We start from the raw sequence: 21,490 nt of genomic DNA, 5'->3' as shown, positions 1-21,490 counted from the left end.
TCAACACGTTGTGTAGCCCAGGGTACGTTTGTTCAACACGTTGTGTAGCCCAGGGTACGTTTGTTCAACACGTTGTGTAGCCCAGGGTACGTTTGTTCAACACGTTGTGTAGGCCAGGGTACGTTTGCTCAACATGTTGTGTAGGCCAGGGTACGTTTGTTCAACACGTTGTGTAGCCCAGGGTACGTTTGTTCAACACGTTGTGTAGCCCAGGGTACGTTTGTTCAACATGTTGTGTAGGCCAGGGTACGTTTGTTCAACATGTTGTGTAGGCCAGGGTACGTTTGTTCAACACGTTGTGTAGCCCAGGGTACGTTTGTTCAACACGTTGTGTAGCCCAGGGTACGTTTGTTCAACATGTTGTGTAGGCCAGGGTACGTTTGTTCAACACGTTGTGTAGCCCAGGGTACGTTTGTTCAACACGTTGTGTAGCCCAGGGTACGTTTGTTCAACACATTTTCTAGTCCAGGGGAACGAGTAAGAAAGGGAATTTTTATTCCATTCATCCCACAGTCGCCTCTGATTTACAGAATTCATAAATAAGTCATTTTATTACATTAATTTTTTCGTGCCTCTTGTAGTAGAAAATTCGTGACAAACACTCGTTCAAATGCTTCAATGTGAGAAGCCTAACTGACCCTCACAAATATCTCTCTATGACTTATAATTTCATGATGATTTTTTAACTCTGCTACTTGTGTAGCAGACTTGATACAGGATTTTATTCTTAAATTAAATTTGGTTCGTAAATGTCTTGTTATCAGGTAAAATTTATCGTGTTCTGGAAGACGAAAAAAGGGCACCTCCACAGATCTCCAGTATCAGCTCTTGATACTGGTAATGACTCAAAAGGGCGACCACTTACGGGCTATTCATGCCCGTGCCACCTTTTGGGTGGCTTAATCTTTATCAGTCAATCAATAGACGGAAAAATAAGTTGGGCACTTATTTTGTAAGTGTTCTCTGTATTAACTTCCTGCTTCATTTGTGTAAATTATGAACGTGTAAATTTGTGTAAATTATGTGTTTTAAAATTAAATTGAAAAAAATGAAATTATTTGTTTAAATTATGCTTTCGTCATGGTTAATCTTCTGTTTAAGTGCGACGGTTCATCATCTTCAAACTAATGCTTCTGGCGCTGGACACATGAATTAAAACAAAAATAAATAATGCATCTGGCAGAGGTGCTGTTATGAGGCGAGTAGCCTCTGAGTCTCCTGCCTACAACATAACTGTTGTAATCAACAGACTGGTCATAACTCCAATCTTACGTTGTACCCAATGTCACCTCTCTACACCACATCACCTTTACCAGTTGTAATACTTTTTGTCTGGTGTTGGGGTTGAGGCCTATAAATCATTTCGGAGGGTTATTACGACCATCACAAAAGCTTACTGACCCCCCCCCCCCCTGTAAGTATACATTAGTCCAGGATATAATTCAGGACTAAAATGAATGTTCAGCATATATACACTGTGAAGCAGGGTACATGTCTCGGTGTATATATATCCTCTGGACTATAATGATTTAAGTCGATTGGGTTTTGTATTCACCAGTATTTTCGTCTACACCATTCAACCATTCGTCAAATTTATTTAAATAGAACTGGTATACATAGCTCATACATAAGAAATTAATTTATACAACATTTTCCCTTGATCCAGTAGATATTCTTTCTGTAGATAACTTCAATGAAAAAGACGAACACAAAACTGGTTACTCTGGGGGTCTTTGTTTTCCCTAACGAGTTTATCGTCAATTCGTTCAGAAACTTGAGAACGCTTTTACACAAGAAGCGAAGAGCCTCCAAGTCTACTGGGATGAGGTGGTATTGGTGTTCAAGGCACTTCAATTTGACTTTATGCTTGGTCTACGTGAAGATAGCAGCACCGCCTCCAAAACAGTCACTGTGCTGTATATTGGTGTGTCGATGCACATCCATCCAATTATAAATTTCTGCACCGGCACTTTTAATTAAAGTATTAATAAATAAGTCTTTCCAGAGGCTAAATACAATGCTACTTTTGGCCGAATAAGAAATAAGAGCCTCCAAACATAAGGCTCATTTTTGAGCCTCAAAAGGCTCAAATTAAGGCTCAAATTTAAACATTTTGCAGGCTCTAAACAACAGAATTCTACGACAAATTAACAAAAAACAGGAAAGACAAGGATGGGTAGACATAATATTTGGAACTGCCTTAAAAGACCACTAGGGGAAACTTAAGAAACAGGCGGAGGTACCTGGAAAAGAACTAAAGTTTATGAGAGAGTATCTAACGGACAGGATACAGAGAGTCGCAGTGAGTAGGAAGAAGTACTATTGTCGTGAAGTAATAAAGTCTCCCAAGAATCTCTCTTAGAACCGTCATCTATACCAATGGTCAAACTACACAGATGAATCTGGGCAGACGATGATATGGAAATACTCTAAGTACCTTGGGAGCCGGTCGGCCGAGCGGACAGCACGCTGGATTTGTGATCCTGTGGTCCTGGGTTCGATCCCAGGCGCCGGCGAGAAACAATGGGCAGAGTTTCTTTCACCCTATGTCCCTGTTACCTAGCAGTAAAATAGGTACCTGGGTGTTAGTCAGCTGTCACGGGCTGCTTCCTGGGGGTGGAGGCCTGGTCGAGGACCGGGCCGCGGGGACACTAAAAAGACCCGAAATCATCTCAAGATAACCTCAAGATAACCTTATAGGCCGCTGAGTTCATTCGAGAATTAGTACCCGATTTAAATTAGCTAATGTTAGATGATGAAAATAGTAAAAATAGGACGATACACAATGAAGAGGAAACATTTCCTTGAAATTACTGAAAATTCAGATCTTGAAGGTGATATAACGTGCAACATTTCCCAGGTGACCATTGTCAATTAGGATAACGTCAGCAGAATACACTAAATTTGTGATCAAAGCATTATTCAGAACCTCACTAGATAAGCTTTCAGAACACTGAATATCACCTAGATGAGACGAGTCTAAGAGGGTGCAGCTTCGTCGTGAAGCCCCAACTCATAAACCACATTTGGAATATGGAAGAGGAAGAAAGCGTTGCAACGAGGCACATTATTTACGGCTGATTATATACGAAGATAAGTTGAAAGAGCCAAACCCAAAGACGTTACATAAAAGAATTGAAATACGAGACACAATAAATATATAAAAAATACTTCAGTGAAAAGTGCTGAGAGGAAACTATTGTAATGAATGTCAATAGACCAAGAGACCATTGGTGAAGCTAGATGCAGCAAAACAGCAATGTAATTTAATTTTTAATTAGCGCAAGAGTAAAAACTCGATGGAATTAGCTATATGGGGAGTAGATATCACCTAAATGATTTTCAAAGTTTGAATTGGGGAATGTATGACTAGTTATTGCATCAAATGTGCAGTGGCTGAGAAAAGTGAATACCAAGAACTAAAGTTCAATCATAAACAGATGAATACACAAGCACAAACATCGATCATCTTGACGAGTTACTCACAATGCTCCTTCTAATTTGTATAAGTCTAATTCCAGATAGTTTCATGTTTGTCCTGACACGCGAACACGCCTACCGGTTCTTAGAGGTATTTCATCTTATTCTCTTGAAGTCGACCTTAAAGGGAAGTACGAGGCATTACCCTGTACGAGGCAAGGCAAGGCAATTATCAGGAGAAAGCGCTAATCTATTGCGACTGTATAGCACTTAGAAGGGATTGGAGTAAGGATTTGGGATGGGACGGGGGGAAAGGAATGGTACTCAGCAACTAGAACGGTCAGCGAGTGAAAGCTGACTGAAGTGAGACCGTCGATCTACAGTCTACGAGGCATGATGCTCTATATGGCTTAATGCTACATGTGGCTTTACGCCGAAAGAAGCTTAATGTTGTTCGTGGCTTTACACTGTTCGTCGCTTAATGATGGTTTTATGCTGCTACGGGCTTAAGCTTGCACGTGGCTTAAAGGTGTATGTAGCTTTACTCTGTACAGAGATGTAGGAGGAACTCTCTTCGTTGTCTCGTTTATACTTATTAGTCATCTGTTCCACCATTCATTACCGGATATCCTTCTCTTTCATTGCACTACTCTCAATTGCATCCACTATAGCAAATGATGCAACACTATTGCATCATTTCTACTGCCTCCATTGCCTCCCCTTTGCAAAATTATTTGCAATCCTCTCCATTGCACTGCTCTCAAATCCACTTTCCAAGATTAAATTTTATCATCCGGTCTGCAAACATGTCACAGTATTTCATTATCATTCTTTCTGGTTATGTAATTTGTAATTCTTTCCTCCAGTGCTTGATTTAAAATTTTTCACGTAACCATAACATAGAATGGCATTGGAAAACACTTTAAGTGATTTAAATGTCTGATTCAAAATTTAATAGTTTACATTTTGGGAGCAAATTAATTAAGAGACCTCTATCAGGAAAATTACGTAGTGAACGAAGCCGAAAGACTTTTATTAATAACGGTATTAAGTAATTTTTAAAAGACTAGTCTAGCATAATTTCAGTTAAAATTCTTTATGCAAGTCCTGAAGAGTAAGGTTGATATAGATTACCTTATTTTGGTACCCTTGCTCAGTTAAGATTGTAAATAACGTTCTTCAAGTAGTGGTGGCCAGCAATTAGTGCTGAGAATTGCTCAACAAATTTTCGAGTGTTACAGGTTACACGAGATGAAGATCAAACCTCTAGGAAACCAAATTAAAATCTCTCGAATAGTTTCTTAAAACATGTAATGCAGATAATGTTAGATAAACTACCTGGTGTTCAGTTTGAACTTGAAGAAATAATGAAGACTGAACATCAAAAGTCACAGTAACGTTTCTGGATCAGAAAATATTTGCAGAATCGAACCGGGAACAGTAAAAATTACTTCGTGGCTGGAACAAAATATCACAGTAACATTGCTGGGACCATAAAAATCTCATTAACATATTTAGAATAGTAAGAATCACAGGAACATGACTGGAGGAGAAAAATTAAATAATAACGGGTCTGGAACCGTAAGAGACCCATTAACGTGACTGGAATATATCTGCACCATTAGATCATTAACGTCGGTCACGGTATGATAATGTCTCAGTCTCGTCTTGACAGTCACCGTGAACGCACCATTTATTTTTTTGCGTGTATATCGGACATTTGTCTTTTTGTATGACTAACTCTGTATGAATGTATTTCTGCATATCTCTCTATCTGCATGTTTGACTCGTCTGACGTCATTCATTAACTGTCTATACATTCGTAGTTTCTCTGTGTACTTGTTTGCGTCTGTTTATATATATTTGTCTATGAGCCTGTCTGTCTTTATCCACATCTCTCCCTTTACCTATTTGTCTCTTTGCGCCTCTATCTACTTGTGTATTTCTTATCACTCTTTATATTCTTAAAAAATTCTTCCTACCCAGTTACCACACCTTCTCCAACACTCAGAATATTATAGATCATCCACAGGTTGCTTCACAAATTCTTCCTTGCCTCCTACACACGTGTGCTCCATTTCTCAGGCGATTAAAAAAAAAACTCATTTAGGGAGCTTTTTAACACGGACCAAGATAAAGCCAGGCGATCATATTAGGATTATATTAGGATTAAGGCTAAACCCTGTGTTTATCCCGTCAGCTGGGTGTTCTCGGGGTCATGTGAGATACATGTATACATTTGTTGAATGTACATCTTCTTGATTGCCAGTTTGAGAGTGAAAAGTTTTTATAGTGGAATATGTAATGCATATATACTGTATGCGTTCATATTGACTGAGGTATGTGTACAAAGCACCGGTCAGCTCAGACATAAACAACATGGGGAATTGCACGGTGTATCGAAACTCCTTATCTCAGGCAAAATAAATTGAAAATATTTGGTATTTTCATATGTGCTTTATTAAATGTTAAAGCAAATATATTATTTGATTATATTTGTTGTATCAATTATATGATCATAATTGTTTTATTTATTCTATGAATATTAATTATTATTTTTATTTTAATGTTATTAATTTTCCTCTATAAAAACATACTTTTTTTTGTACACCCTGTATATACCGAGTAGAGCCTTCTGCTCTTCAGTATACATATACTGAGCGTTTACTACTGGCCTGGACTACGCTCAGGGCTATAGTATATCTGGTGGCTGGCCTGTAAGCTGCTGTAATGACCTTAATAACCCTCCCGCAGTTGACAAACCCAACACTAACTCCTGACCAAACTTACCTGAGCCCATACACTTGGTGGTGATAGAGACGAGGACTAGGACGATACAAGGGATGACCTTAGCTCTGAACGTCATCTTGAAGCTTCTTCTGAAGACAACAGATGGATGAATCTCACACCCTTACTCTTCATTCATTATTCACTCCCATTATAAATCACTGGAACTTGCTTGACATCGTGATTTATTAATTGAAAGAGTCTTCATTTGCTTCCGTTTCCAGTTAACATTTGATCTCTTTTTAATGTAATTTACGTTTCATCAAAGGTTGTTAGTCGTTTCTCAAAATTATTCTTTCCATTTTCCAAAATTCTCAATATCCTTACTTTATATTGTCAAAATTCATAAGTATTTTTCAAGCTGTTTCACTAATTTTGTTGAAAGTGTTTTATTGAATTTTCGAGAGCTTCTCAAGGCTTTACTACTGACAGTCATCGGTCACTTGTTGCCCTCACTCACGGCGCCTTATTACTGGCCAGTCATCTTCCTGGTTATATTTGATGAGTTATATTTGATGAGTTATATTTGATGAGTTAGCCTCCGTTACCAAGCTGCATTGGTCACTACTTGAAAGCAGAATAATTTTCTCCGACCTGCTTGAAAATTACTGTTTCTTGAGGATAATTTAAGGATTGTGTCAATGGGTATCGCTTGGTTTACAAATTTATAATAGTCCAGATTAATAAATGTGTTAAATTACGGAAATTTCATAATATCATATAGATTAGGTAAGCAGTTTTATTTTATATAACATTTCATTCTCTCTGAAAGTGGGTAGTAACATAACAATTTTCTTTAAAAGTTTCATATACGTATATAGATTTTTTGTTATTGCCAATATATGGCCACATTATTAGTCAGAGTTTTTAACAGTATTAGTACACTATCGACGAGACATGTGCTAACAGTGTCTCGCCCCGTTACGCTACACACATTTTATACACATTTTCTTCATAAATAAAACTTGAATCTCTTTGAAAAAACACAAGATTCTAGGATTTTTCTTAAGGAGGCTCCGAAGCTAATTCCCACTCCACTAAATACGTGATTATTGATGAAATTAATTAATAAGTTTCATTACATTAATCTATTTACAGCTTAAACATTGCACTTCTTGGTTCAGGAATGTTTGTAGCATCAGCTAGAAGACAACCTCTTCCTCAGAGCCTCTCCTTCACAGGAGCGGCGAGGCTCGAGGGTCCACACTTCACATGGTCTTCGTGTCTTTCCCAGTTGGTGTAGCAGCCAGTCTCACCAGATTAGATACATCGAACTTTGTGGTTTTACGTCAATGGAACTGTGCGAACCAGAGCCATGCACATACACTATCGAAGCCGATGCTCTTTAGTCCGAAGAAGCGTCGTAAAATTACTGTGCTTCCACATTTGACAAGAGAAGGTGATTTTTGACGCTACGGTCATTAGTGTTAGTACAATTACAATTAGTTAGTACAATTAGTACAATTGACGCGGACTAAATGTGAAGACAGGTTGGGTCTGGCTGGGGTAAGAGCGAGCCTGAACTGCTGGTGGAGGCTAAACAGGGCGCACCTGAGTCCCAGTACACGCACACTGCGTCTTATTACTTGCTTCGCTGGTTTCTCCATCTTATCCTGCGGTTCCTCATGCTTGCCGGGTTTATTTCCTTCATAAGTTTGCCACAAGACAGTTCCATACGGGTTATTCTAGCGTGCAGGTCTTTCTCTCTCTTTCTTGCTCGGCACTGGCAAGATTTTATGATAATGCTTCTGCTTTAGATCAAATCCTCTACCGCTGAGCTAGGGAGAGATCTAATCCTAATATTAATCCTTTAAAATATATTGTTAAGTTTAAATTTTTATATCAAATTCTAAGAGAGTGAGTTCATTGCTGATATTATAGGTTAGTTTTTGTCTTTCAATTTATTCCTTCGCGTCAAAATGTATTCCAATCCTTACGATGAAAACAGGACCGTTGCGTTTTCAAGCTGCTCTGAATGCCGACCCCGAGGATAGGATAGGGATAGGCTACCCGTGTTTACTATCCTAGAGGAGTCGAGATGAGAAATTAGACAAGTAAACTTCGTCCACTGATCTGACAGCAAGGAAGAATCCAAATGGATAGACTTCTGTCCAGGCGAGGCTGTGGTTGTAAGGTGTAAGACAAGACTGTACTCGACTGCTAGTCTGGTGGGTGAGGCTGAGCAGGTGTAGGCTGGTACACACTTCCTTCTCTACTCTCTGCTTCACACTCTGCAAAGATAAATGAGTTTTCAAATCAATAATTAAAATAGCAATTAATCCACCTGTGTTCCTAATTCTTGAATTGGTTTACTAACAATTTATTTTATAGCTAATGATTTTGTTATTAAGTAATGTCAGTTGCTGATGGAAGACATTCTGGAACTTGCTGAATAATTCCCTAAACTTTCTCACTCTCCTTCTTTCTCTCTCTCCATCTTTCTCTCTCTCCATCTTTCTCTCTCTCCATCTTTCTCTCTTTCTCCTTCTTTCGCTCTCTCTCTCTCTCTCTCTCTCTCTCTCTCTCTCTCTCTCTCTCTCTCTCTCTCTCTCTCTCTCTTTCTTTCTCTATCTCTTTCTCTCTCTCTCTCTCTCTCTCTCTCTCTTTCTCTATCTCTTTCTATCTCTCTCTCTTTCTCTCTCTCTCTCTCTCTCTCTCTCTCTCTCTCTCTCTCTCTCTCTCTCTCTCTCTCCAAACTCCTTGCTCTCTCAATATACCTTTTTAAACTATGATTAGCGTTCAATGAGAGTGCCACCGATGTTTCTAAATTAAAATAAATGCTTAGAGCTTTCAACTAAATCAGCATGTGACGCCCGGTTCCAAAAACGTTTTAATTTAAAGCGATAAGCGTTAGTTTTTTATTAGGTACAAACTTTATTCAGCGTTATGTTAGTAGTGTTAAGTACAGATCTATGCCGGAGCGAACCGAAAGCCAAAGTCTCTATACGAAAGGATGACTTGACTTCAAGATTACCAATACGTTAAGATAAAGGTTAGAAGTGGTAGTCAACCGAGGTATGAAAGATCACAAATTGATGTTCTCAGGAATGACACAACCAACAGCTCTTTGCCAGTTTTGAGTAATCCACTAAGTTGGCCCCAGTGGGGAACATTGTAAATATTAGCCACAATCGACTTGAGAATGGTCCAGGACGGACCGAAACGTCGTCGTCCCTTCAACTTCTAGTGTGTGGTCTGGTCAACATACTTCAGCCACGTTATTGTGACTCATCGCCTGCATTGTAAATATTAGTAATACATAATAAGGCTGCAGATATCTCTTCGGTGCTGAAAGCTCTGATATAGTGACTATTTCAACCAGATTGTGTACATGACAAGGAATTAAACTTCTCACATTGTTCTCTACGTTACCCAGAAGTCAAATAAATTATGAGTGGGAACAGGCCACCAAGAAGAGGTGAGCATACTCAAGATGGCAGCGATATTGGGCTTCTTATAAGGTTTAACATAGATGTCAAGAAGGTGCGAGATGCAGTTTAGTTATGTAAGAGTTTGTCTTGTTTACTGAGTTGAGCACGAGGCCTCACATGGTTAATGAAGAGCCAAATATTTTGCCCTTGAGATGTTTTCTTCATTGAGCATTAGTACTTGCAATTTATTCAAATGGTTGTCCCAGTTTTAAAACCATGCAGTGTAATTATCATCATGGCCTGTGTCTTCTTAGCTGCACATGGAACCAGGCGTTGCTTAACTCTGGTAGAAAGTTCTGAGTTTAAAATTAATGAGCCTGGTAGTTGCTGGCATATACTCTCTTCCAAATAAAAAGGTTCGAGTGTAATCATCAAGGTAGATAAACTGTACAAAAATAAATAGTTCGTGCTGAGGGAGGGAGGGTGCGAATGTGTATTCACCTAGTTGTATTCGCCAAATTGTGCTTGCGGGGGTTGAGCTCTGCTCTTTTGGCCCGCCTCTCAACCGTCAATCAATCAACGATCCTTTTTTCACGCACACCCACACGGGAAGCAGCCCGTAACAACTGTCTAACTCCCAGGCACCTATTTACTGCTAGGTAACAGGGGCATCAGGGTGAAAGAAACTTTGCCCATTTGTTTTCCGCCATCGCCGAGAATCGAACCCCCGGTCCCCAGGAGTTCGAGTCCTGAGCGCTATCCACTCAGCCTCCAGGCGCCCACACACCAGGTGTGTGTGTCTGAGTGTGTGTGTGTGTGTGTTTACTAGTTGTGTTTTTTACGGGGGTTGAGCTTTGCTATTTCGGCCCGCCTCTCAACTGTCAATCAACTGTTTACTAACTACTTTTTTTTTTTTTTTTTTTTTCCCCACACCACACACACACACACACACACCCCAGGAAGCAGCCCGTGACAGTTGACTAACTCCCAGGTACCTATTTACTGCTAGGTAACAGGGGCATTTAGGGTGAAAGAAACTTTGCCCATTTGTTTCTGCCTCGTGCGGGAATCGAACCCGCGCCACAGAATTACGAATCCTGCGCGCTATTCACCAGGCTACGAGGCCCCTGTGTGTGTGTGTGTGTGTGTGTGTGTGTGTGTGTGTGTGTGTGTGTGTGTGTGTGTGTGTCTGAGTGTGTGTGTCTGAGTGTGTGTGTCTGAGTGTGTGTGTGTGTGTGTGTGTGTGTTTCGGTTGTGTTGGTGTTTGGAGTAAAAAAAAATACGTGTCAGCAATTTGCATGGGAATTGCACCGGTGACAGGTTGCAAATGACGTGCATCTATCGACGATTGACCAATAAATACTCTCAGAGGACAACAAGATCTACTCAGACTCGAGCCTCACGCCTCTAAATGCACGAAAAGCCGAAGCAATATTAAACAATATTATAATCATGTATCCTTAAAGGTATTATTTCCGACTATAAGGACCATTATTATTATTGCTATAATGACTGGAATTCCTAAGATCAATCTTCTTAAGATCTATAATATCAGTAACTGTGCTGTAAATATATATATATATATATATATATATATATATATATATATATATATATATATATATATATATATATATATATAATATATATATAATATACTGTGTGATGATAGTTAAAACAATATCAATAGTAATTAAATCCGAAGTGTGTTCAAAACCTCGTATAGAGAGTTGCTTCGTATGGATGGAAGATTTTTGATGGAGTACACTTCCATCCCTCATTGTTAAAAGCGAGCTAAGCCTCATCAAACTCCAGACCTAACCCAGTCTTAATACTGACTTAAAATGTTAAAAAATTTAATGTCTTATATGCACAATCAGCTATATTAATTTATCGATTGAATATTCTAACAATTTATGTATGACAGAATGCACTTTACAAAAATGGTAAAATAATACATAATCATGTACCGGATTTGTTTAAAAGTTTAATATTTAAGTTAAGAACAATGAAAACATGAATATAGGAAACGGCAGAAGGCATTCTGGCTCATACGAGCCGCTTGTCTATACTCTCATAATACATTACAATTTGACAAGTAAAAATCCCGAACGTCAGATGTTAAAAATCGCAGCGGATTGCAAAATTTACATAAAGTGCCTTTTTATCTTCGCAATCTTCAGTTAGGTTATTATAGAGCAGTTTAGTACATCAGTTTAGTGTCGTTGTGAACATTGGAGTGAACGGACAGGTACGAAGCACCACCCAAATATTCCCATTAACATTCATTAACATTTGTAACTAACCTTCGCTTGAAACTATCCAGTGATACCACATCTATTATGTTACCCGAAAATTTGATTCAAATTAATAATCCTGAATTCACAAAAACAGTATTTAGCCAGAACTTTTGTAACTAAACTTTTTTTGTATCCTTTGTTTGGTATTCTATTATGATTGATCTTGCGCAGCCTCTCTCATACATGATCACATTAGTACAATACATGTCGAGGATACCTCTTTTAACTCGTTTTCACTAATTTATTTTATTAATATAATACTGTATTAATAAATACACACAAACACATTCACACAAACACACACACACACACACACACACACACACACACACACACACACACACACACACACACACACACACACTAATAAATACATTAAACTCGTGTCTTTAACTTACCACCAGCAAAAAAAGGCGGGCTAGGGAGCTAATTCTCGACCCTGTAATTACATCACATACAGCACATAACTACTAACACACACACACACACACACACACACACACACAGAAAAATGCCACGACGCTTAGATAATAAACTGCAATATGGCATAGAAAAATAGCCTTAGCAAAAAAAAATATATAAAACAATAAATCGCTTCTGTAAAACAAACAATGAGAACATTTTTAGAAGCCTACCTTTTCAATAGAGCTTGAAAGGTCGACTGACGAGGTCAGAGCCTCGTCCATTCAGTGGGAAGTGGAATGTGAACAGAATGTGCTCTCTATACTTGTTTTTAGCCTACTGAATATCATGAATGTTAGATGAATATAATGGAGGGCACCCATGGAAACTTGCTGCAGTACACACGCGGGGGTACAAAAACGTGCAAGCTTTGAGTGTGTGTGTGTGTGTGTGTGTGTGTGTGTGTGTGTGTGTGTGTGTGTGTGTGTGTGTGTGTGTGTGTGTGTGTGTGTGTGCGAGCGCGCCGGACGTGCGTGCTTGTGAGCATGAACAAGGTGGCCATGCCAGCCAATACTTTAAGAAGTAGAAAGTTTATCATTACAGAATAATTTTCTATATTTTTACCCAGTTTTAGATATTTTCAATCCATCTTTCTGTTTCGATAGTATATGGTTTAACTTTGTGCACCTTAGTACAAACATTGACGTACTAAGCAATTAGTTGAATTTTGTACTATTCTCTTTATAGTCCGAAAAAATTAAGCTTAAAACAAATTTAAATATTTTATAAGCCTAGTATAGCACACATATGTACTATACTAGCCCTCAGATAGCGTGTATTAGGCCCAAGAAGGTTAGGTTAGTTTAGTTTGTCTTTGCAACATTAGCAGAAAATAGTTTTCAGTTTTGTCCAAATTCAATAGTACCGATTTCTAATTTCTAATTGCATTGTATGTCTGTATATGTACTATGGTCCTCGTCCTCCCTATCAGTATTACCAAAACACGAGGAGCCAGTTTTTTCCACCTCCTAAGAGGAATATAAAAATAAAGCCAGGCACTAATAAATTGTGACCGGAGGAACCATAGACTCATAATTTCATCAGCCAAAAAATTAGAGAAACAGAAATGGGCGATCTAAATGGCCAGACGTCAGAAAATCTCTGGTTGTTGGAAGGATGGATGAGGTGGTAATTGCGTGGTGTCAGGCTGCTTAACTCTATTATAGCAACCGCGATGAACAGCGGGAAAGCAAGTTATGATGGACAAGGGTGATGGAGATGGAATGAGAGAGAGACAAAATTACAACACAAATATTTATAAACAGTAGCTCAAAGACACAGCCCACCAATAAAACACCCACACACAAAAATGCTCTTAAAGGAATGATCGACCTGACAAATTAAAGCATAAGCCACCAGGAAGCACTAACACCCTTCACACAATATACAAAACACTGGTAAATGTAGATCAAACACACACACACACAGAAGAAACGGTCGTTCAAACACACAAATACTTTTTAGGAGAGGTATAACAGCAATGAATATTTGTTGGTTGGTACAAACTTTGCCAAGAACGACCAAGAGAAGTATATATAGTGATTATTGGTGAGAAAATAATTCATATTTATTTATCTGACTTTTCTCGTTGAGTGAGACTTTTATGTGTGAAGCGAAACATTGGAAGCTGCATATGTACCAGCAGTTAATTTTTGATAATTCAAAACGACCTTAAATATATATGCCAATGAATATATTTATAAAAAACATACAGACATGAGTCTAAAATAATTGTAATCCATTATTAATATTTAAAATGATTATTATTTAAAATTATACTATTATTATTTATATTTAAACCTTTTAAAATCAACTAGCTATATTAGTTATTTTGTGATCATGTATATTTTTTAGATATAATTACGACATACAAATAAATGGAGTAAATCAGGGGTTCGCAGTTTAATAGAACTTTTTGTAGTTAGTTCACTGTAAAGAAAAATACGAAAAAGGGAAAGAAAAGCTCATGGAAACATGAAGGGTTTACCAAGACTCAAAATCCAAACAAATAAAATATCCGTTATAACCACAGGCAGATTTTTTGCAATTCAGAATCAGAACATAAATTTCTATTATGGCAAGTGGAGGTGTTTTTGCAATTCAATATTCAACAATAAATAAAATATCGGTCATAGTGAGAGAGAGAGAGAGAGAGAGGGGGGGGGGAGAGAGAGAGAGGGGGGGGGGGAGAGAGAGAGAGGGGGGGGGGGGGAAAGAGAGAGAGAGAGAGAGAGGGGGGGTGGGGGAGAGGGAGAGAAAGAGAGGGACAGAGAGGTTATAGAAATAGCTTTAGCAATACATCAGACTGTAAGTGCCATTCTAAACGCAAGTGGGTAGACTCGCGCGTGTACCTTAACAGCTTGTGCAGTGTTATGTTGGTAGAAGCTCTGGGGGTTCACGAAGGTTAAACAAGTTGCTCGTCCTCTTGTAATCAATCTACCACATGGAGTGGACTGTAGAGCGACGGTCTGGTTTCTTTCAGGTTGGCGCTCAAACCTATATAATCCAAGTGGTCGGGCACAGTTCCTTTCCTTCGTCCTGTTCCAAATACTTATCCTCATATCACTTCCAAGTTATATATAGTCGTAATGGCTTAGCGCTCTTCCCGATAACTGCCTTAATATCCCCCTCGTATTCAGTTCATATCTCCCGACTCTCTCACTCCACTGGAAATTGAAGTAAAGTTTTGAATTCAAATATACAAACACCTGAGTGATTATTTCTGGCAGTATTCTCTCGCGCCTCTTGTGTAGTAGTTCGTGGCCTTCTTTAACCAATGTATGACCTTGGTATGCTGGTCCTTTAATGCCTTCTTTAATTGAACCATATTCTCTCTTGTTAATGAAACTTGGTGATCATCTGTATGAATTGCCTTTTCTATTTCTATTTCTATTGCCTCGTTATCTCAGCTGTCATCGTCGTCTTTCCTCCCGCTTTCATCTCTTCAAGCTTCGAATCTTCAAGCTTTCCTACTTTCATACGATTTGAATAAGATTTGATTCTGAAAATATCTGATTAGTTTGGGAACAGGGTTGTTGATTTTAAGAAGAAATTGCTGAGTCGACATCATTTACATGGCACCGCTGGATTGTTTCAAGCGATGGTTAGACATATAAGAATGCTTGGCTGGGTATATTTAGGAGATGTCTTGTATGGGCTAATTAGCATTCTACAGTTTTCTTCATTACTTGTAGTAGTTCTAATGTTCTTTGCAACCATCTTCATATGTGTGTCCTTTATCCTTTACTCAATGTCCACAAGCATTATTACGATATTAAGAGCTTCCTCTCTGCTTCATTTGTTCTCCAGATGTTCTACTTGTTATTGGTTCACATCCCATCGCCTCGTTTCTCTCTCCGCCTTTTGCTGTTAACATTGTTTATCTTGATTAAGATTGATCATTTAGCGTATTATTCCAGTAATCCTATTCATCTTTTTCGCTAACTGCTATTATCGTGTCTGCTGCTTCTTTTATATTCCGTAATATCTTATTCCAATTATTCATCATTCTATCTTCCAGTTCGTAGAGCAGAGATGTCGCCTACTCCTCCTGCCTCACGTTGCTCCGTTCTGCTACTCATTTCTGTCACTGCATTAGTTACCAGTAAGAATGATGACGAGACCAGTAAAAACATTAATTCTTTAGCCATGTCCCTTCTTTGTCGCTGTTACGGATTGATCAGAAAACTGAAACATTTCTTCCTGAAGATTCAATGAAAAGTCGTTTGGAATCCCTCTTCTTATGGGTCTTGAAGTCCTACGTTCGTGACATGATAAGCTGATAAGCCTATTGAGAGTTCTGTAATCATTTGCCCTGGTAGGCCTACTTGCATGCCTGCATTGTCATGCTCTTTTAGGCCTAATTTTCATGTAACATGCAATTACTTCTCACCTACACACACACACACACACACACACACACACACACACACACACACACACACACACACACACACAACAGTTGATTGACAGTTAAGAGGCCGGACCAAAGAGCCAGAGCTCAACTCCCACAAGCACAACTAGGTGAGTACACACACACACACACACACACACACACACACACACACACACACACACACACACACACACACACACACACACACAACAGTTGATTGACAGTTAAGAGGCCGGACCAAAGAGCCAGAGCTCAACTCCCACAAGCACAACTAGGTGAGTACAACTAGGTGAGTACACACACACACACACACACACACACACACACACACACAACAGTTGATTGACAGTTAAGAGGCCGGACCAAAGAGCCAGAGCTCAACTCCCACAAGCACAACTAGGTGAGTACAACTAGGTGAGTACACACACACACACACACACACACACACACACACAACAGTTGATTGACAGTTAAGAGGCCGGACCAAAGAGCCAGAGCTCAACTCCCACAAGCACAACTAGGTGAGTACACACACACACACACACACACACACACACACACACACACACACACAACAGTTGATTGACAGTTAAGAGGCCGGACCAAAGAGCCAGAGCTCAACTCCCACAAGCACAACTAGGTGAGTACAACTAGGTGAGTACACACACACACACACACACACACACACACACACACACACACACACACACACACACACACACACACACACAACAGTTGATTGACAGTTAAGAGGCCGGACCAAAGAGCCAGAGCTCAACTCCCACAAGCACAACTAGGTGAGTACACACACACACACACACACACACACACACACACACACACACACACAATCATTGAAATATTGACAGCACCTGCCAAGAATTCCAAATCGGTTTGTCATTCTATATTCAGCACACCTCCTGCACCTCTTCCTTCCTTCCTTCCCTCCTGCTTCTCTTCTTGTTCCTCCTCCTCCTCCTCCTCCTCCGGTCCATCAAGACTCTGCACAGTGCAGAACTCTGCAGTGTCCCTTATCTCTGTTTATCACTTCCTCTTCTAGTCACACTCTTCTTACTTGCATTCATCTCTGTTGCTCCACATCTTGAGATGATTTGATTGATTTCGGGGCTTTAGTGTCCCCGCAGCCCGGTCCTCGACCAGGCCTCCACCCCCAGGAAGCAGCCCGTGACAGCTGACTAACACCCAGGTACCTATTTTACTGCTAGGTAACAGGGGCATAGGGTGAAAGAAACTCTGCCCATTGTTTCTCGCCGGCGCCTGGGATCGAACCCAGGACCACAGGATCACAAGTCCCGCGTGCTGTCCGCTCGGCCGACCGGCTCCCACATGACTTGTAGCCATCCATCCTTCCATTTCTCCTCTTTGTTTCTTTCCCTCTCTCACTGGTAGAGAACACCTTCATTTATATATTATATTTGTTTTCTTCTCTAGAATAAACGTTCATTTTCATTGTTATTAACCGGATGCTTTGTTCAATACTTATCTTTAAAAATAGATACCAATAAAAAATAGTATTTTTTTCTGGAGCGGTGATATATTTAATATGGAAATGAGTTCTATTGATTATATTTTATGCTCAGTGGTGGTAATATATTTAGTAATATGTTTTAGGGAGTTATTGAACTTGGAGAGGAATTTGAGAATTTCTTGCTTAGTAAATATATAATAACCAATAATTTTTTATTGAGTAATGAGTGCTTGATCATAAACACTTATATATATACACAAATGTGTACTTGAGTATATATTTATTTAGCTGTACTTTGCAGGCGATGAGACACAATAACGTGGCTGAAGTATGTTGACCAAACCACACACAAGAAGGTGAAGGGACGACGACGTTTCGGTCCGTCCTGGACCATTCAAGTCAAGTCGATCGACTTGAGAATGGTCCAGGATGGACCGAAACGTCGTCGTCCCTTCACCTTCAAGTGTGTGGTCTGGTCAACATAGCTGTACTTAGTGTGCTAGCGAGAGATGTTATTCGAACTTTAAGTCTCGCTTCCAAACCAACAATTTATTTGTTTCTTCGTCTTTCTGTGAAAGTTCGGCTCAATCACACCTGCATTTTGAGCTCTGAGGGCGTTCGTCTCCACTCTTTCTGCTTCTTGTTCTTTCATTCATTCACAAGTCTGACACTGTGAATTTATGCTAATAATGTACCTGTGTATATTATTATAGGTGCTTCGGGTGCATTCCTTGCCAAATTGATATTTTGTATGAAATGGTCATGTCTCCACGGATTCGTTTATCCCTGAGATGAGTATTCACTTGTGTTTGAAGGGAATTGAACATTGATTCCTTAGTCCCGCATGTGTCTGTGTTGTATATGTGTGTTCGTATTGATGCATACCCTTAAGTTTCCTTATAAGCGTGCGCGTTTCGTAATAATTTTACTGAGTTTCAGATTCCTGCGTGAAAGTTTATGTGACCTTCATAGTCTCAGGGATTTTGAATCGAATTACATTGAAATAAAAGATCAAGATGTTAATAATGTCAAAGGAAGGACGGAAAAAAGGAGACAAAAATGAGAAACACAAATATAAGTACCATAAAAAGGAATATAACAACATTCCAACATTTGTACACAGTGAATAACTGTACACAAAAGGCTTAGGGAGATTTTTTTTCTTATATATCTGTTAATAAAAAGTTGAGAGACTTCGATTTCCATCATAACTACAGCTCATCTTAGTTTTCAATGTGACGAAAGTATCAGCTTTCCTGACACAATTTCCATTCATCTTAATGTATAGGGAGTATATTTATATTAAATATTGGCATTATAGACGTTTGGTGTAGTGGGCTGTGTGCGTGTGGTGTAGCAGGTTGCGTGCGTTTGCAGACACATTGGCACGCAACTGGCTTCTTGAATTCCCCTCACCTACCTAGAATAGATTTAGCGTACATTTTGACCAAGTACACACGCTCTGAATGCCACTGTCCATTAAATATTGATATAATAAATCAAGAGTATAGATAAAAACTAAAATATAGTATATATATATATATATATATATATATATATATATATATATATATATATATATATATATATATATATATGTCGTACCTAGTAGCCAGAACGCACTTCTCAGCCTACTATGCAAGGCCCGATTTGCCTAATAAGACAAGTTTTACTAAATTAATATATTTTCTCTAATTTTTTTCTTATGAAATGATAAAGCTACCCATTTCATTATGTATGAGGTCATTTTTTTTTATTGGAGTTCAAATTAACGTAGATATATGACCGAACCTAACCAACCCTACCTAACCTAACCTAACCAATCTTTATAGGTTAGGTTAGGTTAGGTAGCCGAAAACGTTAGGTTAGGTTAGGTAAGGTAGGTTAGGTTGGCGAAAAAATATTAATTCATGAAAACTAGGCTTATTAGGCAAATCGGGCCTTGCATAGTAGGCTGAGAAGTGAGTTCTGGCTACTAGGTACGACATATATATATATATATATATATATATATATATATATATATATATATATATATATATATATATATATATATATATATATATATATTGCTATTTCCTTAGCCGATTTTGTGTTTGGCCGCGTTGTTGGGATGCCAGTGCTAGCCATGACATGCCATGTTAATCATTACTGTGGTATGTCGCCATTCATACCGTTGGATACCGCACCTAATTTGCATATAGGCAGACACATAGTGGAGGAAAGCACCTGCTGACTTGCAACTCTGCTTCTTGCTGTATCAATAGCAATGTGTCTGTGTATATACCACACTTGCTGGTGTTGCTCCTGTCCCATACTTGGCCAACGAGGATAGTGGGACCGTCATGAGACAATTTGCAATTCCTTATCCTGGGAGTGGTGTTTATTTTCTCATTAGTGGGTAATAAAGTTTTATCAACGAAGATGATCTCCCAGAAAATTGGTTTTATTTTGTTGATGATTTCATTCACGTTGAGAAATGTCTTTTAACATTTTCATATTTTAGGGAATTTTACCATAATGGCGCCTGACAGCTGGGTGGACAGCGCTTCGGGTTCGTAGTCCTGAGGTTCCGGGTTCGATCACCGGTGGAGGCGGAGACAAATGGGTAAAATGTTTCTTTCACTCTGATGCCACTGTTACCTAGCAGAAAATAGGTACCTGGGAGTTAGACAGCTGCTACGGGCTGCTTCCTGGGGGGTGACACTAAGCCCTGAAATTATCTCAAGGTAACCTCCAGATATCTTGGTTATCTTGAGGTTATCTTGAGATGATTTCGAGGCTTTTTAGTGTCCCCGCGGCCCGGTCCTCGACCAGGCCTCCACCCCCAGGAAGCAGCCCGTGACAGCTGACTAACACCCAGGTACCTATTTTACTGCTAGGTAACAGGGGCATAGGGTGAAAGAAACTCTGCCCATTGTTTCTCGCCGGCGCCTGGGATCGAACCCAGGACCACAGGATCACAAGACCAGTGTGCTGTCCGCTCGGCCGACCGGCTCCCGATAGATAAGATAACCATTACTATTAAAACATAATGTTTTTACCTATTATATTAGGAATTATATTTATTTGTATGTTATTGTATCTATTGGGCTCAGTTGACCCCACTGATATGGTATCAGATGTTTTAATATCAGTTGATCAATTGATCATCACCCAGCCTCACATCCCTGCAACACAGCATGTCTTCACTGTACCCACACCAGCCATACCCGCCCCCCCCCCTTCCAACAACATATTTATGCAACAAACTGGTTTTTCCACCATGTAACACACTAGTTACACATCTCCGCAACACTCAAGCTTGATTCAGTAACTCATTCTTCACTTTACTGTCGTACACAATCTCCTGCGCACAACACACTGTTCCCATCTGCAACATTCCCCCCAACCCCCCTCCACGCAACACACTAGCTCCTCCACCTTGACAAGAGCCTAACTGCAAATGCCTTTAGCGTATTGTTGCAGCTGCGTCTCCTTTAGTTTGAGTTCTTTACGAGTTGTGTGGTGAACCTGGCCGTGTTGACGAGTGGCCAAATTCCCACCTCACCTGATGACACCTGTGTCCGCGGCGCCGCCTCCTTCTCCGAGGTCGATACTCTTACACGATTGGTCTGGAACAGGGCCTTTGAGACAGTTTAATTACTTGGGCTTTGTCTTTCCACCTACTGTGCTGTCCGTTTGTTGTGTGTGTGTGTCTTTGTGTGTGTGTCTTTGTGTGTGTGTGTTGTGTGTGTGTGTTCACTATTTGTGCTTGCAGGCACGA

The 21,490-nt window shown here is 39.5% G+C and overlaps 1 protein-coding gene across 1 annotated transcript in view; it reads right to left on the bottom strand.

Moving 5' to 3' along the window:
- Positions 1–21,490, bottom strand: part of LOC138358456 (carbonic anhydrase-related protein 10-like) — a 221,226-nt gene that overhangs the window by 161,392 nt on the left and 38,344 nt on the right. Inside the window, exon 2 of the mRNA XM_069316433.1 lies at positions 6,211–8,438. Coding sequence (XP_069172534.1) covers positions 6,211–6,286 — 76 coding nt within the window. The 5' untranslated portion in view covers positions 6,287–8,438. The remainder of the gene's footprint in view (positions 1–6,210; positions 8,439–21,490) is intronic.

Source organism: Procambarus clarkii, chromosome 83, assembly GCF_040958095.1.
Source record: "Procambarus clarkii isolate CNS0578487 chromosome 83, FALCON_Pclarkii_2.0, whole genome shotgun sequence".
Taxonomy (NCBI): Eukaryota; Metazoa; Arthropoda; class Malacostraca; order Decapoda; family Cambaridae; genus Procambarus; species Procambarus clarkii.
This window is presented reverse-complemented; position numbering and strand designations above follow the sequence as displayed.